Source organism: Cimex lectularius, unplaced genomic scaffold, assembly GCF_000648675.2.
Source record: "Cimex lectularius strain Harlan isolate CLEC.00 unplaced genomic scaffold, Clec_2.1 scaffold150, whole genome shotgun sequence".
In the NCBI taxonomy this organism is placed as follows: domain Eukaryota; kingdom Metazoa; phylum Arthropoda; class Insecta; order Hemiptera; family Cimicidae; genus Cimex; species Cimex lectularius.
Genome location: NW_019392717.1, coordinates 875,382 through 895,441, shown reverse-complemented (window position 1 = coordinate 895,441; position 20,060 = coordinate 875,382). Strand labels below are relative to the sequence as shown.

The 20,060-nt window shown below is 33.0% G+C and overlaps 1 protein-coding gene across 6 annotated transcripts in view; it reads left to right on the top strand.

The window, feature by feature from the left end:
* The first annotated feature begins 3,086 nt into the window (after positions 1-3,086).
* Positions 3,087-20,060, top strand: part of LOC106665288 (melatonin receptor type 1B-A-like) — a 58,975-nt gene continuing 42,001 nt past the window's right edge. Inside the window, exon 1 of one of the 6 annotated variants that reach the window (XM_024226563.1) lies at positions 3,087-3,299. Coding sequence is in view for 1 of the 6 variants with exons in the window: in XM_024226565.1 (XP_024082333.1) it covers positions 3,273-3,299 (27 nt within the window). In the remaining 5 variants the exon portion in view is untranslated. Of the gene's footprint in view, positions 3,300-12,255; positions 12,551-17,261; positions 17,488-20,060 lie in introns of those variants that run through there. The other 5 variants (XM_024226565.1, XM_024226566.1, XM_014391614.2 and 2 more) reach the window with 5 other exon arrangements.

Genomic DNA, 20,060 nt, shown 5'->3' with positions numbered 1-20,060 from the left:
CGGCCGGTTTAGCGGTTTTGATGGAGTAAATTTTTTACAATTTATTTTTGTGTTCATATGTATAAACTGCTTAAAAATGAATAGGGTCATTGCCAATGTTCCTAGGTTTTTTATTTTGTTTTTCTTATAAATTTCATTCAAATTTATTAGAAATTATTATGTTTTTTATTGAAGGAAAGTTTAATTAAGTGATTTTGAAAAATCACAAAATAAAATGACTTAATTCCATAATTTTGTTTATTGGACACAATTTTTTTTAAAATTAGTACCGTATATAATGTCCTCTGTTAGGAAAAACCTCTGTGCACCTGTTAGACACACTGTTAATAAGATTGTCACTAATTTCACAAGGAATTTCACTCCAAAGATGTTGCAATATTGCACTCAGCTGTTGCATTGAAAAGCCTTCTCTGCAACGCATCCCAAATGTGTTCAATGGAATTGAGGTCTGTTTACAATGGGGGAATGGGTAGATGGGAATTTTCGAGATTTTCTAAACACTGCTGAACAACTCTGCCTCTATGAAGTCTGGCATTGTCATCTCATCAGGAAATCGAAAATCGGGAGCGATGTATTTCTCTATAATTTCTTGGATATAACAGACTGCACCGAGGTTGCCTTCAACAATATGGAGTCCAGTTTTCCTCCAGTGTAAACCCCGCCCAGATCATTGCACCGCCTCCTCCAAACTGCACTAAAGGTAGCACGATACGCATTCCCAGTTCTCGGTAGACTCTTCGGCGCCTGCTGTCACTTTACAGTCAGAAACGCAATTTATCCGTAAACATGCATTCCAATATTGGTGTGATCTTCTAGGCACTCGCTGCACCATGTTCTTTTGAACTTATGGTGGGGGCAGTTGTTGCAGGTCGTCTCAAAGGGGAATACGATGCGAGGCCAACTTCCTCAAAAGTGTGGTTGTTGTTTGTGATGATGATTGTGATGATAAAGGTCTTGCCAAAACATCTTGTACTTCATTTAGGATCTGGAAGGCACTATGTAAAGGGTTTCGTCTCGCAGCAATGACAAATTTCTGTCTCCCTTAGCGTCGTAAGGTCTGATAATGTCCTCCTATTGGCACTTCCAGTCTCTCAGAGTCGGGCTAATAAAGTTCGGGAGACGACGCACTGAGAAACGCCAACTGCCTCTTCGATATCAACTTGACGTTGGCCTCGATGACTCATTCTCACAATACTATTGCGAACTTCTCAAGACGATGCCTTTCCATGGTTAAAGTTACTGCTACTAATTACTAAGATTTAATGGTTGTTCTATCTAGAGTATTAACTAGTTATACTTTTTTTTTCATTGTGCCTAAATGATATTTTGGTTTCTTGTGCCTGTTCTTTATTTTTCTGCATTAATGCAATTTTTTTGCACTCACTGGTTTTCGCGTACTGATGATGTTTTCTCTCGAAGTTTGCACATGTATTTTGTATTTATTGACGCTTTTATGACTAATTTTATGACTTCGTGTTTCTGCGATTCAATGAATTCATGCAGAACCCTCGTTGGGTATTGTCGTCAAATTCATTGTTCAACATAAATGCCAATGGCCAACGCAATTTTTGTATAAAAATGACGGTGTCTTTTAATTAAATTCGTATTAACAATTAGAATATGAACACACATACGGTCCTGTATTTATTACAAATCTTAAAAAGATGTACTCTAAATCCAATTTGTCTGTCAGACAAAAATGATTGGTTACTTCCAAATTTCAGGTTCATCACCCCTCAAACAACACGGAGAAATATGATGGGTTTTATTTGTTATAGAAATTTAAGGATTCCGTAATTAGATAGCTATGAGTTAGTTGATGCTGCGTGTTGGTGTACGAGACGGTGAACCCATTCTGAACCTGCACTGGAGTCACTTATTGGGTCCGTCTTCTCTCGCGGGTTTGTTGAACTATTCAAACGATTTTCGGCGTTGTGCCATCTTCATTGATGAACTGAACCTCCGTTTCTTCATTGAAGATGGCGCAAAGCCGGGTCGCGTTTCAGTAGTACAACAAATCCGCGAGTGAATACGGACCCATATGCTGGACCAAATCCTGGTTCAGCATAATTTTGTAGTTGCTTTGATTTTTTATTTTATTTACTTTTTTATGGGTGAAACAAAACACAAATTTACAAACCAAAATGCATATGAAATTCATCAAATTTTGTACAAATTATACTTTTTTTGTTTGATGTTCAAATTTATTATTTATTCCAATTGATTATTTTACATAAATTTCAAACAAATTATAATTTTTTCCTGCTGACAAAATTGGTTGATATACATACTTACCAGCAATAATTCTGATTTTAATCTTTATAATATTAATTGTGTGTGGTGATTAGTGACCGTTAGTCGATGATTATTCAGAATTCGTGAGATCCACACATCTCACGATTTCTGAATAATATTATCTAATCATTTTAAAAAATTATCAAAACATTGAGAGTTATATTATAGATTATACATTTTTATAAATATTTTTGTTGGATATTTCGCAGTATTTTAAAAAATAATGTAAGACTTTAATATATATCATTAAATTGTACGTTATTTAAAAAAACAAAATTCTTATTCGTTGAGGAACCGAGTCCCGTTTCAGCACTGAAGATGGCAAATGCCCAAAACACGTTTGAGTAGTTAACAGACCTGAGATACTTGGATCCGATAAGTGACCCAATGCCGGTTTAGCATTAACAAGTAGTGTCAGATGTTAGTTTGTAAATACTTTTTCCAATGTAATGTGAATTTTGTCCTTTTAATGTCTGCTGCTGTTGTGTTTTGTTTTCCTATTATTCGTGTGGCACTGTGATTTAAATCTTCCTCGTAGTCCGCTGTCAGTGTTTTTTTGTATTGATAAGTGTATTTAAGCTCTGTCTTAATAGTCTGAAGGGGTATTTTTCTTGAAACTTTTGTAAGAATATGTCAGTATGGATGTCTGACAGGCAAAGCTAGAATATTGGAAGAATAGGATAATTCTAGGGTCTGATAAAATCAAGATATGTTTTTACGTTTTAAACAAATGAATGTTATTTGGTTGTTAATTAAATCTAGGAACTTTTGGAGATATTTTTTCATTTAGTCATCAAGTGGTTTATGATAATCACCGTGGCAATGTATTAATATTTATATGCGCCTTTTATGTCGTGTTGGGTGGAGAGGTGGTGGTTCTGGGTCTATCCTGGGGGTGGCGAGGATCGTCTGGCCGACGGTAGTGGGGGCGCGGTCGGAATGATTCAGTCTTGGAGAAGACCTCCGTCTGTTATGTCATGTTAACAGGCTTAGCTCAGCTCAAGGTACGTTGACACAAAGGCAAACCCTTCAATTGATGTTGTGTCCGAATGGAATGCAATCTGTGTATTAATGTCTTTGTGTAATGAGCCAAGTAAAGAGGTGCCTGCTGTGAAAGGATATGCAAAACGCCTCCTTCTGTCGACTATTTCCTTGGAATAAAAAATACCATTCTCAACTCACTTATGCGCTATTCTCTTCCTTAAATGTAAACACCATGCTGCACTGCTTGAACAATAATAACGATAATAAAATTATGTTTGTTGTACATCTCCTTCATCATCCTTGACCACCTCATCGTACCGAGTGTACATAAAAAATACCCCCGCCCTTTTTACTATTTATCCAATTTTATATATTGATTGTGTACTTTTACCATTGTTTACAGGGTCGTAGTGTTAACACATAATTGTTATTGTTTTCAAACAGCTTTATCGGCTTGACCTGAAGCTAAAAATCTAAAACAATGACGAGAATGTTGAAATAAAGAATATTATCAAAAGAAATTAAATACACTTCAAATTTATACATTCAAACATTGATATCTAATTTATTTTCAATGGCGAAGTAAGCCGACATGCAAAATAGTCGTTTTAAAAGTTTCATTATCTCAAGTGATTCAGGTCAACTTGAAAATTAATACTTTATAGTAATTTCTTCAAATTTGTTCAACTGTTTCAATGACATTTTTTAACAATAAACATATAAATGAAAAGAATCGTTGAAGAACATAAAACCTCTTATACCTGGAAAAATAATAATGTAAACCACCAAATCAAAACTTTATAATATTTTCAATTATAAAATGATAATTATTTAACATATTAAACATGTCAAAAACATAAAATTGTGTTTTCGTTTTTCTTAGCCAAAGAACAAACTTTACTCCATTACATATAACTTAAAAGAGCGTCAGTATTGTTTACATCAGTACGATCATGTAAGCATGTTTTTTCAAATAAACTACAATTTGCTGAATGCGGTGCTTTTCAAAAAAAAAAAAAAATAATAATAAAAATAAAATAAATAAATAAAAAAATTAAACGTTCTGTTTTATAAAATTTGCATCAAAATGTGTCGACGAATTCATCCTAATTTAAATTGTTTTGGGTATGTTGAAAGAGTCAAAGTGTCAAAAGGTTTTAACATATTAGCCAACCGGCTAAACACCTCGGCTTTGTAACAATTTAAATACATAAAGTGTAACTTTTAAATAACCTTTGAACAATTATTGTCGAAAATGTGGAATTATTTTATTTAAGGTTAACGTTAAAATCGATATCCGTTGAGACCTCTAAGCTCAAGTATTCCCATATACGGGATTTAACAACCAAATTCTCGTTTTCCAATTTTATTCCTTCAGTACGTTTTATTATTAAAAGTCTTAAAATAAAGTAACTGATTATATGTTATATAAATAATATACATTTGAAACCAATTGTTTGTTTTAATTGGGCAAGAACTAATTTTCATAAAATTTTACTAGCTACCTGTTTACCAATAAGAATTTAATTCTTTTAAATAACATAAAATGTAATGGCGTATACTAAAACTTAACATTATTCCTTTAAAACACTGCAAAACTTCCAACAAAAAATATTTTTATAAATTTATAATCTAAAATTTAACAGCCTTCTACCGCTAAATGTATGTAATCCAAATTTTTATAAATGATTAGATATTAATATTATAACAATTAACATCAGAATTATTGCTGGTAAGTATATCAACCAATTTTGTCTGGAGGAAAAAATTATATAATTTGTTTGATATTTATGTAATAATATTCAATTGGAATGTAAATATTAAAATTTTACCATAAAATAAAAGTATAATTTGTACAAAATTTGATGAATTTCGTATGCTTTTTGTTTGGTAAATTTGTGTTTTGTCCCACCCATCAAAAAATAATAAATAAATAAAATGAAATAAAAAATCTAAGCCGCTACAGAATTATGCTGAGCCAGCATTTGGTCTAGCATATCGGGTCCGTATTCATTCGCTGGTTTGTATAAATACTCCAACGCGTTCCGGCATTGCGCCATCTTCAGTCGTGAAGAAACGAGACTCAGTTCATCAATGAAGATGGCACAACGCCGAAAAGCGTTTGAATAGTTCAACAAACCCGCGAGAGAAGACGGACCCAATAATTGACTCCAGTGCCGGTTCTGCGTGAGTTCACCGACTCGTAGACCAACACCTAGCATTATCACCTCATAGCTATCTAACTATGGAATCATTGAATTTTTATAACAAATAAAACCCAAGATATTTCTCCATGTTGTGTGTGGGGTGATGAACCTGAATTTTGTACTCGATCATTTTGATCTGACAGATCTATTGGATTTAGAATATATCTTTTTAAGATTTGTAGAAAATTTATTCTGAACCATAGCGAACCGTATGCGTGTTTATATTCCAATTTTTCATACAAATTTAACTAAAACGCACCGTCATTTTTATATAACAAATGCTTTGGCCAATGGCATTTTTGATGATGTACAACGAATTTGACTTAAAAAAATTTATATTTCGACAACTTTTGATGGTTGATTTATAAAATATAAAGCACCTTAAACAATTGCCTGTACAATTAAAATATATTAACCACAGAAAGCATATCCAGGAGTAATATTTCTTCCTTTCATAAAAACCATTACTCTTGAATAAAACGATTTGTGTGTTGACTTCTGAGCCATTCGTCGTTTATTTAAGTTTCAAATCATTGTAAACTGTTTTTGACAATATGCTTTATACATATTAAGTATATGTTTTCTTTCTAAATTCACTTCATAAAAATTGCCTTTCCATTAGAGCAGTTTGTAATTGACATTGACATTTACCAATGTTTAATCATTTTACGAATTATGAAAGGAAAATGCATTGTATGCATTTTTAAATACAATACTTGAAATAGGTGGGGAAAACGTGTTTTCAATCCAGCGCAAAAAATTCTATTTTTTTGCTGTGGTAATTCCTATTTAAGGCCTTTAAAGTATGCTTAAAATCAATTCGAATAGTTTTTTCAACAAAAAAAGTATTTTGGCCTACTTTGCTGGTATCATTTCTGGTTTCTGTTCATCTAATCTCATCTAATACGATCTTTCATATTATTTTCTTATCCCAAATTATAAAAAACCAGATCGATTGGTATATAATAATCCTTGAAATGTTGTACAACAAAGATATAAAGCAATATTTTAGTAAAATATGTAATTTTTTTATTGTTCTCGGCACCTAGTTCTAGGTCTACTGGCAAGAACGCTATGTCACGTTTCTGATATGTTTTGTCCTGGTATCACCAAAAAAAGTGATTAAAACAAACGATTTCACTTCCGTAGGCTTTTCTTGTTAGTTCAACTTCTTTAAGTATTCCAAAGTTTGAAAAGTTTATCTATATCAGATTCTCGAGTTTTATGTTAAATCGTTTAAGGTTGGGTTCCAGTTTTTTCCGGAAAAAACCCTTGAAAATATTAAAATGCTGTATTTTGTTTTAGAAAAATCACAACAGGAATATAATAATGTCAAGCTATGGTTTTAATAAATTTAAAAAAGGTTTGTTTTAAAGAATGTAGAAAGGACGTTGGTGTCTGCAACGGTTAAGGCGTCGTCAAGCACGCGTCACTGTAAAGTAAAGGTCCGGAGTTCGAATCCTGCCGTTTGACCTGAATTCGAACCAGACTTACTAACAAATGTACATTTCGTTTCAAAATCACCATCCCCTCGAGGGTTAAAAAACCTTGACTGATCAATTCACACTGATCAAAAATGAAAAAACAAGTATTTATTGATTAAGCCAATGAAAACTAACAATCATCTTCCTTTATTGAAACCCCTGGTATTTGTTAATTATAGTCATGAAATGAATAGGAATCTCAATTAAAATAAGTCGATTTATTATTTAGGCTATAGTTGAAATACCAATATAAATATTTGATTCAATATCTTCTGTTAATTAATCCTCGTGAACAATTTGTACATGATAGAGATAATCATTGGATGAAAGAGTTTATTAAAAAAAACAGACAAAAAGCTCCCATCTAACGCATGACAATGCATGTATACACGTAGTTAGTTGTGCCCAAATTGTCATTATTGACTTGCAAGCTCATCGGCTTGTTTTGAAACCCATTAAACAGACGGCATAAGCAGCTTTCAGCTCTGTAATGAATACTACAATGTTTTAAAATATAAGGAAGTCAATGTGCTGCAGGCTTTATGTGAACAAATCCACGTATGAAGGAAAACTTTAACTATTAATCCATTTAGTTTGCAGTGGTCAATTGACCAAGTTACTTCTTTCTATTAATTATTCTTTTTATATAAGATCTTCGAATCCCGCTCGTGACACTGGCTTTTTTATCTCATCCAAGACTTTACATAAAAAGAATAATTAATTGAAAACTTTTCTGTTTAATCAACTGCTTTTTTACAGGAAGTAACAATATTTTCTTCAAATTATTGTTAGTTTAAACAGAGCAGTGATAAAATCTTTCAAGTGTTTTAGTTTATATGATTTCGTTGTCAACAAGAAACAATTTCTGGGTCAGAGGTGAAGTTAACTTTGAAGTTGAAACGTATAAAACTTAGTACATGCAAGAAATGTTTGTTTAAACTCAAGCTATAAAGTTATAACGAATGTTGACATATTCCGTATAAACTCAGGTATTATTCATCGGAGAAATTCCAAAAAGGTTTTGATCTGTCTTCTTCGTCTATAACCGATGATTTCAAGTTGAGGCAGCTCTACGACCTCCATTTTGTTTCACAGATTAATTCACAAATTAAAATATATTCATGCAGCGTCTAGATCGATAAAATAATAAGTCAACATAGAAAGAGAAGAATTATTTTAACGAGGCTTAGGATAGACCTCACACGACTCACACATGGCCATATTTTGGTGGTCAGCCGACAACAATGTATCCCCAGTTGACAGTCCGTCTACTAGTAGACGGTGGTGCTTTAAAAATCCATAGAGAACGGTGTGGCCTACCCTCAAATGGAAAAGTCTTAAAGCATTGCAGTGATCATAGAGAAAACTTGTTTGATATGTGAGAGTGGAAAATGCATATAACTTAATTTAATCTACCTCTTCACTTATTTCGTATTTTATAATTACAGTATTTATTAGCGAGAATGTTGGTTGAATGAGTTTGAATGAAAACGGGCCTCTCCACGAAATATCCAAATACCTTGACGGCCAGTTATGTGGGTTTTTGTAATTGTAGGTATGTATGAGGAGTGGCGGAATATTACCCTGATGGCCCCAATTAGTAAATAGTAAATAGCTTTGCATAAGTTAGTGTGAAACATTGACGAATAAATGTATTTATCTGCGAGAATGATGATGGATGAATGGGTATGCATGGTGATTTAGGCTATTTTCGTGTGAATGATGATCGGTTACTATCGGTATATGGAGTACATAAGTAGTACCGATTACTGGCCATCATAAAGTATGCTTGTTTTTTTTTCCGTGATATATTGTTGCACAAATTGATGTAATAATATGTGAAGGGTGCAAGGGAACAACTCTCAGTTCCTTCATCGAAATTTGTTCTATCCCTGATTTAAAAATAATAATTACACGTACACTTTGAACTCAAAAAATTGACCAATAAGTTAAATTAATCCTTATATAATTCTATATATCGTTGTTTTTATTGTATATGTAGATTGTTTTACATTACCGTTAATTGTAATTTATAATTGAACATAGTAATTTTAAATTATTATGCTAGTATATTCTCTTGATGATCTCGAAACCTAGAAGTAGACCGTAATTTTAATTAATTTCGTTATGTTTGTTTATGATTAATTAATATGTGAACAGAGCTGAGCCAATCACTTCTGGCATTCCGCCCGCAATTCCAGCTTTGCGTCATTCACACTAAATTACTTGCAGGCCTCGAGAATCACCCACCTCGGATGTTGGCAGTTTGGGTCAGCCTTCGGTTTCGTCTTTTCGCAACCAAGGTTGGGCTCCAGGGGCTATCACCAGCTAGGTCATTTCAGTAATCAGTTTCTATATTCAAACACCCTCACTCACTTCTAAATAATGACGATGATGATGAAGTGAGGGTTATGTCCCCCAAGCACTGTAGCCTTCTGGCTAATGACACTTTCCTTGTTCCTTAGTTCAGTATGTCAATTCGAACCTTCTTTTAAGGTCATTGACTGTCGTTCCTTTCCATGGGTTTTTTGTATCCCTGGTTATCCATTGAGCGGTTGCTGCACATTAGAATGTGTGGGTATTTCTTCCACCTCATTGCATAATATGTTGAATATGGTCATGTTATATAGATGTTTTCTCAGATGCCAGTGACCGGTTAATAGTCATATCACTCCTCCGAGTTTAGCCCTTTCATGCTGTACCAGTGAGTTTGCCACTCTTTGTAAGGGTTGTTCACCCTTAAATACATTCTTTCCTATTACATACCATATACTTCCATTACCCTCTAGACGTATTACATAATAATCTAATTGTGTGTCGATGGGTACTAATCATACTGCCATCAGCCCTCTTGCACTACAAAAAGAACAACAGGAAATGACACCCTTCGATTAAGTGAGACTCATCAAGCAACCTTTCCCAGTGGGACACATGCGTGGGCTTTGGCCCAAAAATAAGTTCCTGTTTTTAACTTCGCATGGCCTATTCTTAATCGGATAAGTATTCTGTGAGTTCAAATCACGGCAAAACATACACCTTGCTTCCGGCAGCTGGCTGATGTCGATGTCGAAATAAGGCCATTTCATTTATGACAATAAATTGGCTTTTTTTCATATCGCTTTTACAGAGAAAAAGCAATAAAATCCTTCAAGAAAGTACCCATCTACAAAGGAAAGAAGGAAAGATAAACAGAAAGAACTCGATATTGTGAGAAAAGCATTGTGTTTTGTGGAGGATTAGAGAGGTTCCGATATTCGCTTTCAATACGATAAAAAAAATACAAGACATTTTTAATAACACACTCCAAGGAGATAGAAATGTTTGAAAAACTCAGCAACTTATTGCTTTCAAAGGGTTGTATTGAAATTTCGTTATCCTCTGTGAAGAAAACCACAATGGAAGTATGAAAAAACACAAAACCTTTACACTATCAAAAATATATTTTTTTAAATATCATCACTCTATGTTACGACAGTAGAAGAAGTTGTTTTTAATTATTCAAAATTTTATAACAAAAATCTTTAAAAATGTATCACTTTGTCAATAACGAAGGTTGAAGCTTTTGTTTTCTTGCGTAACAAGGGCTAATTTTATTCTGACAAAACTGTTGGTAAAAATAATTGTTTCAGGGCTGTTTTCTAATTTTAAGATTAGTTGCTATTCAATGATTTGGAACTTTTTTCCCCATCATTGTTTGAAAATACTTTTTATTTATAAAAACTCGGGAAATTTATTGCCTACCCACTGAAACCCGAGCTGACCGACGCAATCCCCGAATCCGATCCCAATCTGCGTTCTTCCCTTGCTGTATAAAACTTTTAATTTGAACCGAAATGCAAATAACGTGAAAACGGGAGATAAAAACTTCACAAGCTCTTAACTTTTAACAGTTTTTTTACGGCCGGCTAGCCACTGAGCTAAACCGTTCGTTGAACACCTGTGTAAATTTGGTATTGTTAGGCTACTGCTATTTTACTAACTCTGTTTCTTTTTTAGCACAATCATAAATAACTAAGCTTATCTAATTAAAACGATTTTTTTATACAATAATATCAAGGTTTTTCATGAAAATTAACAAATAATTTAACAACAAACTTATATCCATCAATTCAATTCTTCAAGAAAAAGTTGGTTACAGTACGAAATACGAAATTACAATGTGAACTTTCAAACTAAATAATTCTTCAAAAAATAGGCAAAACACAACAATACGTTAATGACATATTCGCCATAAGGGAAGTGGTTAGGGCGTCTGACTCATATTTGCTACGCCAGCGGTTCTGGGTTCGAATCCTGGCACAATACATGAAATTTTAATTGGTAATAATATGTAAAAGGTATTGTAAATTTGTTTGACTATTTCGCTACACTCACCCGTTTGACACTTTATATTCTCCACAAAGATAAAATTCGAACAGACGTGAACTCCTTTCGTAACTTTTATGATCCAGACTGTTCGTCCTTTCAAATGACATGAATATTCAATGTCCGACGAGTATCAAAATCCCATGACTTAACTAACACAGAAACTCACAACTCGGGTCGAACAAACACAAAGAACAAATGACAAGAAACAACAGATAAACACATATTTAAACCAACCATCCATACAAAAAGTCAAACAGACGACGGACAGATTGAAAACATTACCAGTAACCAATTAGAAATAAATACTCAAACTGCAAACAATAAAACAACATAGCACACAGTAACGACTACCAGTAGATATACAAAAAAATTAAACACCTCCAAAACATACAACATACAGGGAGAGAGACCTACAAATTGACAAATTAGGCGTAATAACTACATTAAGAAATAAACAATTGGAAAACTTCGGATTTAAAAGATCGACAGACAACAAAAATCGACCTATTTAGAAATAAAGAGCATCATATAAAAAGCATGTTCAGAAAAATAAATCAAGTAGACTGGTAGGTTATAGTAGTAGTTAGTAGCATTAACCAATAAAAAAAGAGAAATAAAAACCCAGCCAAAAATAATAAACATAAAAACAACTACAACACTGAAAGTAAAAACTATACAACAAAAATTAAATAAAACATCAAAAACATACAATATAGTACATTCAAAGGGAGAAACGTGTTAATAGGAATAAGAAACAAAATTAAGGCTAAAAATGGTATTAAAGATAATAAACAATTGGAAGACTTTTGAGATAAAAGATTGACAGACAACAACAATCGACTTGGGCAAAAAAGCCATTTTACAAAAATCATACGGAGAAAAATGAATCGAGTAAGTATGAAGAAAAATAAAATACGGACACAAAGAACACATAAGATCTTTTAGATCGGTTCAATGACAAGAGACGGATGCAACAATATTTTAACTCGAAAAAAACTCACACATCTAAAACACTAACCATATCAACTGACGATTGCAATATCCGACTGAAACAAACAAAAATCCAGATTTCGGTTTCTCGCCTCACTCTGCTTATATCCCTGGCAGACGAGTAGCGAGACGCGTCGACCATATCAAGTGAAAATGTTCAGAAACAACCAAGCTTCAGATTCATCACTCCGCAGAACGCAAGAAGAAACCCTAATTCATTAGGTAAAATATTTTAAATAAACTGTAATATATTTTATGGAAAAAATAATGTGATTGAATATTAGAATGAGTCAGCCTGTTATGTTTTCAGTAAATCGTAAAATAATTAAATCTCAGTGGGAACTGGGTATTAAAAAGGCTAGAAGTTTCTTATAGTACGAAAAATCATCCAATCAATATGATCGATATGCAAAACTTTTTCTTCATATTTTTTCATCAATCTATCCAGATGAGCTGGTTTTCTATATTATCTGGTCTGGCTTATTTATCAGTCATAAGTGACTGAATCATAACTGATTCCCTTTATCATTTATGTAGGGAGAAAAAAATCACACGCCACTATTTGTTTACGTTGAACCTGTTAAACCTGAAATTTATTGAATCGTAAAAACCTCAAATCTGCTTTGTCTACCTTTTATGGGACAATGTTTTTACATAACTAACAATAAAATAAATTAAAAACATAATTTAACTTTTCCTAAAGAGTGCTAATAACTGAAAACCAACATAATGTAGGAATAAAGGCTGTTGTAAACAAGAAAAATTCCAAATTCATAAAAGAAAATAATTATTTTGTTTTGATGTACTAATGTGCATATATAATAATTAATAAGGGCACTAATTACTAATTAATTGATAAACCTATTTACTTTAAATAATTATTTTTACTATTATATGGATACTTTTCAAGGTTTATGTATTGAATTTTAGATTTATACAGATAAGCTCAAATCTGTGCATGTAAGTATATGTATTATATAGATAAATAAATTACCGGCAGTTCTCCATAATTTCCCATTTCGACTGTTGGTAGTCCAGCGACAGACCTCGGTTTTATATGCCCGACTACTGAAATTGAGCCGTCAACAGCTAGGTCATTTCCTAGGTCCAAACCCATTACACTCTGCATTCTTTCTTATTTACATAACTTTAACTTAATTAAGTTGATGGAGTACTGGAAATTCTACATCACTCTACTATTGTATAACTAACCTAATTGAGGGTCGATGAAGTACTCAATATTCTGCCATCAACACAGCCCTTACATTAAACACTCATGCCAATAAATACATTCACTCTAAATTTAAATACACAATCAATACTATATATATATATATATATATATATATATATATATATATATATATATAAAACGACCTGTTTTCCTCCAAAAATCAGGGAAATCAAAGATTTGCTGTCGTGCTCGACTACAATTCTTATTGGGTAGCATTCCCACTTGCTACTTAAACAGGGTGTTCGGGTACTCGTGTTACAAACTTTGCCATTACATTCTACATTCAAAATGGAACCAAAAGTCCTAATTAACTATGGTTCGAATCTGAACAGCTTCGGAGTTATTTCACTTTTCCTGATTTTTTAAGATTTTACGACCATGCTTCAAATAAACAATGATAACTGCAAAATTAAAAGGTTTTGGACAAATTTGTTGATACCATTGAAAACTAAGTTAAATTTCTAAAAAGATGTGATCATACTAAACTTGTAAACGTTCGTGAAATAAGCGTTACAGTAGCCAGAACTTTGAAAAATATGTTTTTTTTCCAAGTTGAAAAACTTACTATGGTGATTCTAAACTACTATTTCCAAACCTAGAGATCAGAAAATTTCAGAAAACGTACTCCATTTAATATCCTTTTTAGTGGTGCAATTACTTTTTTAAGAAGTTGATGAAGGAAAATAAAAAAAAACGTGGTTGAAGGATTTGTAAGGTGGAAAGATAAATAATAATAAAAATAAAAAACATAATAAAATTTTGAATGAATTTTAAACGTTTTTTTAATTTTAATTCGTTTGCTGAAATTTGCTGGTTTCTACCTTTGGAAACAGTACAATAAAATCAACATAGTAAGTTTTTCAATTTTGAAAAAAAACATGTTTTTCAAAGTTCTAGCTATTAAAACGCTTATTTCACGAACGTTTAAAGTTTAGCATTAATCACATCTTATTGAAAATTTAACGTAGTTTTCAATGGTATCAACAGACTTCTCCCAAACCTTTTCGTTTTGGAGTTATCATTGTTTATTTGAAGCAAGTTCGTAAATATTTAAAAAATCAGAAAAAGTAGAATAACATTGCTAAGATTCGGAACGTAGTTAATTAGGACTTTTTGGTTCTATTTTGAATGTAGAATCTACTGGCAAAGTTTGTAACACGATTAGACGAACAGCTGTGTAGGAACAAGGAATGACACCTTTTAATTACCTGGGACACCTTGAGCAACCCTCTCTGCATGCCGGACGCATACGAGGGCTTTGCTCAAAATTAGGTGCCCGTGTGACAACCGCGTATGGCCAATTCTAAGTCGGGTTAGAATTCAAGGTTTAAACATTGTAAATTTTACGAGTGTTTTCTATCAAGTGATGAGTTCCACGCTACTAAAAAATTGCTTAAGGTATCAAAAAATCGATAATTTCCGAGAAATTACACTTATTAATTAAAATGTCCAATATTCGATATTTTCTTTGCTTATCATCACCATTTCTTATTAGATTTTAATTGTTCTTCAGCCTTATAAAACTAGAACAGTTTGAACCATGTTTTAACTCGCTCTTTCCGAAGTTTTTGAAAATCATAACAAGGTTTGTTCTATATAACAATTATGTGTGATAGGTCGAGATTAATTTTTTCCTTTTTAAAGCAGGCGAGTTTCCGCTAAAAAGAAATTCCTCTCCAAGTTGTGAAAGAATTTTCCTTATTTCTACTCGAAGGCCAGAGTTTATAAACTTTAAAGTCTCACGAGAGTAATTATTGTTGGAAAAGTTTTTTTTCCCCAGATCAAACCATTTTCGTTGCCCTTATCCCTAGTTTATAACGGGGAAATACTTGTTTTAAAAACGACGGAGTGGCTTTTGTTTGAGTTTGACGATCGACTTGCAGATTGACAGCTGGGCGCCTGTACGGTGTACGTTCTCAAAAACATTGCCATGGTTAACGAGATAGAATGATACAACGTACCAGACTTTACGACCCTTCCTCAACTTTTTTCGGGCGTTTTTTATCTTTTAAACACATATCGTCATCATCCGACTTCGTGTAGGTTACTAAAAATAAATGTTCACCAATGAATAAATGTCTTATGGTTTAAATCTAAATATAGCCACGAGGAAATTGATTTATCGCGACTGGCGATCAGGACAACGATCAAGTTTATACTTAATGGTCCTAACTTTGTATATCAATTCCTATTTATACCAACGGCGATACAATACACTACGGGCCAGCTGGGCTAAATACTTAAATTAGCTTTGGAAGTTTGGGAACGCAGAGAAAACGTTTACAGCAATACTTTCTCTTCCGATAGTAAATAGCTTAGAAACGGTTTTTAAATAAAAAAACAACCTTCCTTACTTACATACTTACTATATTTGTTTTATAATAGTTTCTCTTTTTATATCAGTTAACAGAAATTAACAATAATTAATTTTAAAAATTAATTATTGTAAGGGGGCTGATATTAGTTAGGGCGTCCGACGTATTGGCCACGCTAGAGATTCTGGGTTCGAATCTCGGTACAGCCCATGAAATTTGAATTGAGATTAAGAAAAAAATATTTTATAGTTATTTGATCCCTTTCTCGGACATCCAACGTGATATACTTAAGTATGTACAAGGGTCAGGAATAATTAATTTACTTTATACACTCGTCGTAATAAAAGTCGAGATACATAGAATAATACGAACAGATTTCAACTCTTACATAACAACGTGTTATTTAATGTAATTTAATTTAATTCTCACATATATTCACTTTACCCTAGATCACTCTAGATATCTCAGAGTAATTAGAAATAAGCCCCTCCATTTACGCTAATAAATTACATTCAGGCATTCATTCACTCTACCCGAGATTTCTCGATATTTCTTGCGGTAAATTGACATAAACCCTCCATTCACGCTAATAAATTGCATTCAGACATGCATTCGCTTTACCGGAGAGTACTCGATATTTCTCTGGGTAATAGAAGATAAACCCATTCATTCACGCAAATAAATTGCATACACACACACACACACCACAAATCATTCACTCTATACCAGAGTACTCGATATTCCTCGAGGTAATTCGAGGAACAGCTCCTCCATTCACACAAATAAATACATTCGTTCCAATAATTAACAGATATCACACAATGTAGGTACAAACCTATATACAAATAAAAATATTCATCACCCTGCGATATTAGCTCAGCGATATGTGCCCGCCAGATACTAAATGAAGAACAAGATGTTTTGGCATTGATTCGTAATCATTTGTGGGAGGCTGGCCTCACATCGTGCGCCAATTTGAGACGACCTGCAACAACAGCTCGCCACCCAGCAACTCAGGTGGATGTGGTGCAGCGAGCGCCTAGAACAGAACACCAATTAAAATTCTGTTATGTTTACTGATGAATTTTATGTCTGTATAGTGACAGCAGGCGCCGAAGAATCCACCGAGAACAGAGGACGCATATCATGTCCCAGTTGGTGGTCCCTTTTGTGTAGTTTGGAGAAGGCGGTGTAATGATCTGGACTTGGATTTACTTTGGAGGACAAACTGGTCTCCATATTGATTAAGGCGACCTCGCCGCAATCTGTTATGTCCAAGGAATTACCGAGGATCAAATCAGGGATCTCATTGGCAGGGATTTTCGATTTCTGTATGACAATTACTGATCTCATAGAGGCAGAGTTGTTCATCGATGTTTAGAAAACCTGGAAATTTCCCATTTGCCACTTCCCTCGTTTTCTCCAAACCTCAATTCCATTGAGCACATATGGTTGCAGAGAAGGGGTTTTGATCACCATCCGCAGCTAGTTGACCTGCAACAACCGAGTGCAACGTTTCAATATGCATGGAGTGAAATTCCTTAGGAAATTAGTGACAACCTTATTTGCCTAACAGGTGCACAGATGTGTTACTGAGGACATTATACACGGTATTAATTTTTTTTTTAATTTGTTCAATAAACAAAATTATAGAATTAAATCATTTTATTACGTGATTTTCAATATCCTTTAATTAAATTTTCCTTCAGTAAAAACATAATAATTTCTAATAAATTTTAATGCAATTGTTAATAAAAATAAAATAAAAATGTAGGGACAGTAAATACTAAAATATTGGCAATATTCCCAATCATTTTTGCGCAGTTTAGTTTGGTCGTTTCCGATCATTCCATCAGACCCCCTCACTCATTCCAACATACCCAACCCAACAATAAATTTCTTCGGCTGCCATCTTCGCAGTTTGCCTTCACATTATTCCAAAACAATGCGAACCTTTAAACAAACTTCTGACTTATTTAGGATTATTTTTGGGGGTTTAATTTTTTTATTGGTAAACTGCATTCATAAATTTTACTAATAATTGCGAATGAAAACGTTGTAATGAATAATCATATTAGGATTATTCATTAAAAAGAATCGATTATAAGTATTTTGTAACTTATATTGAACGTTGGGCTAGGAAAAATAAAATAATTTAATCATCCTAGTAACTATCGACTGAATGTACTGTAATGTTTTAAGGAATCATTCAATCTTGAAAATTTATAAAACGTAAATCAAGATTATTTTCACAGGTCACAAAATTCCAAACAGTTTAGTCCTTTCAAAATTGTTCATTCCTTAACCCTACCGCTTTGAAAATCTCAGCTAAAATTGAACGCGTTTTAATGTTGCATTGAGTTACTGGGACTAATCCTCGGTTCAAATCGTTGAAATAGCCGACTTTCAGTCTATTTTTCAGTAGGAAGTCACCAGCTGGGAAACGGGACAAACAAGTACAGCTCTTAAACGACTTATTTATTTAGTGGCGCCGAAGTTTGCCCTTAGCGGCTAAGGGTGAGAGGAAGCGGAAACCATCGGACCACTGATAAATTTCCTTGACGATAAATTGGTCCCATTTCCTATTACACCCAATACCTTCTTAATTAAAATTTTTTGATAAATTTAATTAATTTTTATTTACGAGAGAGATGAATGAAACTAAGCCTACAGAACGGTATAAAGAGTTTAATTGTTACCGTAAGTCGGATGGCGGATCAAGTTTAATCAATCTTAATCAATTATAGCCCACTGTAGAAATGCTTACTTTCCGTTACACACTTAATTTATTCGTATTAGTACTTTCATTGGGCTAAATAATTACATTAACACGGTTTTTAATCTCAGGTAATAACTATAAAATGCTGATAAAGATAACGATTAATTTTTAATTATAGTTATAAGAATCTACGACATCGTTACAGCGTTGTATGAATAGAAATTCGTACATCAAACATTAAATTTTAAAAAATGAAACATTAACATGAAAGTTAAAAAAATGGATTTGTTGTAAACTACTACTTCTTGAGTTTACAAATTTTGAAAAATATCTAAAAACGAAAACGACTTCTGTGTATTGCCGAAGTGTTGGTATTGCGCGGTTCAAGCTGGACCAACGTTATGACTGTTAATGTATGTATTATTTATGAGCCGACAAAAACTGGTCAACGCCGGACCTGTGCGCTTTAAACGGAAAATTATTATTTTTTGACAAGCATCTTTATCACTGAATCTCTCATATTTTGTCTCCTGTTTTCTTACCTCTCAAAGGTACCTCAGGTTGTCAAATTTATATTAAAAGAATAGATAACATAAACTCATAGCTCATACAAATTGAAAGCCTGAAACCTACGTTCGTCGTCGTGGTCTGAATATTCCGACGACCACGATATTTTGCCACCTCCCATAAACAAGTCGTCACATTCAGTTCTCGGGGCGGAACCTTCTATTCACGCTAATAAATAACTTTCACTCCCCATACAACATACTCTCACCCTAGGTTACTTGATATTCCTCAGGGTAGAGAATAATTTCCTTATTCATGCTAATAATTTACGCTTACACCAACACATACTATATACATTTAAAGAATTGTACAACTCTGAGGTAATTAATTTTATGAATTTTCCGGCTAGAACAAGTAAAATTTTTGGCATAAATCTTTATCAAACATGGTGACAGACTGACTAGGTACTAGGTGCTCCAATGACTACGAGAAAGTCCCAAGTGTTTTTATGATGATCCAATAAAAAAACTCTCAATCCGATGAGAAAAATGTTAAAGCAGGAGTATATTTAGAAAAATAATTTATTCTGTAAGCTTAATATAATAAAGTTAAATATTTTTTAAATGAGTCCGGTTCATATTTGATACACCCTTGTCATTTCCTATCCTTTTTTTGTTCATATTTTAGTACTGACAAATCTCGTACAAATTCAAAAATCCTTTCATACAATAGATTTCAATTTTCATTGTGAAATGGAAGACGACGTTTTTATTTAGTGAATTGAAATTATTGATACTAAACTGCAAAAACCAGATTTAAAGTGATCAACAGACTATTTTTAAATAGCAAGTTTTATTTTCCAAAGTATTGCATATTTAGAAACAAAAGGCTATACATAAATTAATAAAGTACAGAAATAACTGGTGATTTTCTATTTTCGGAAAATAAATCTCTGAA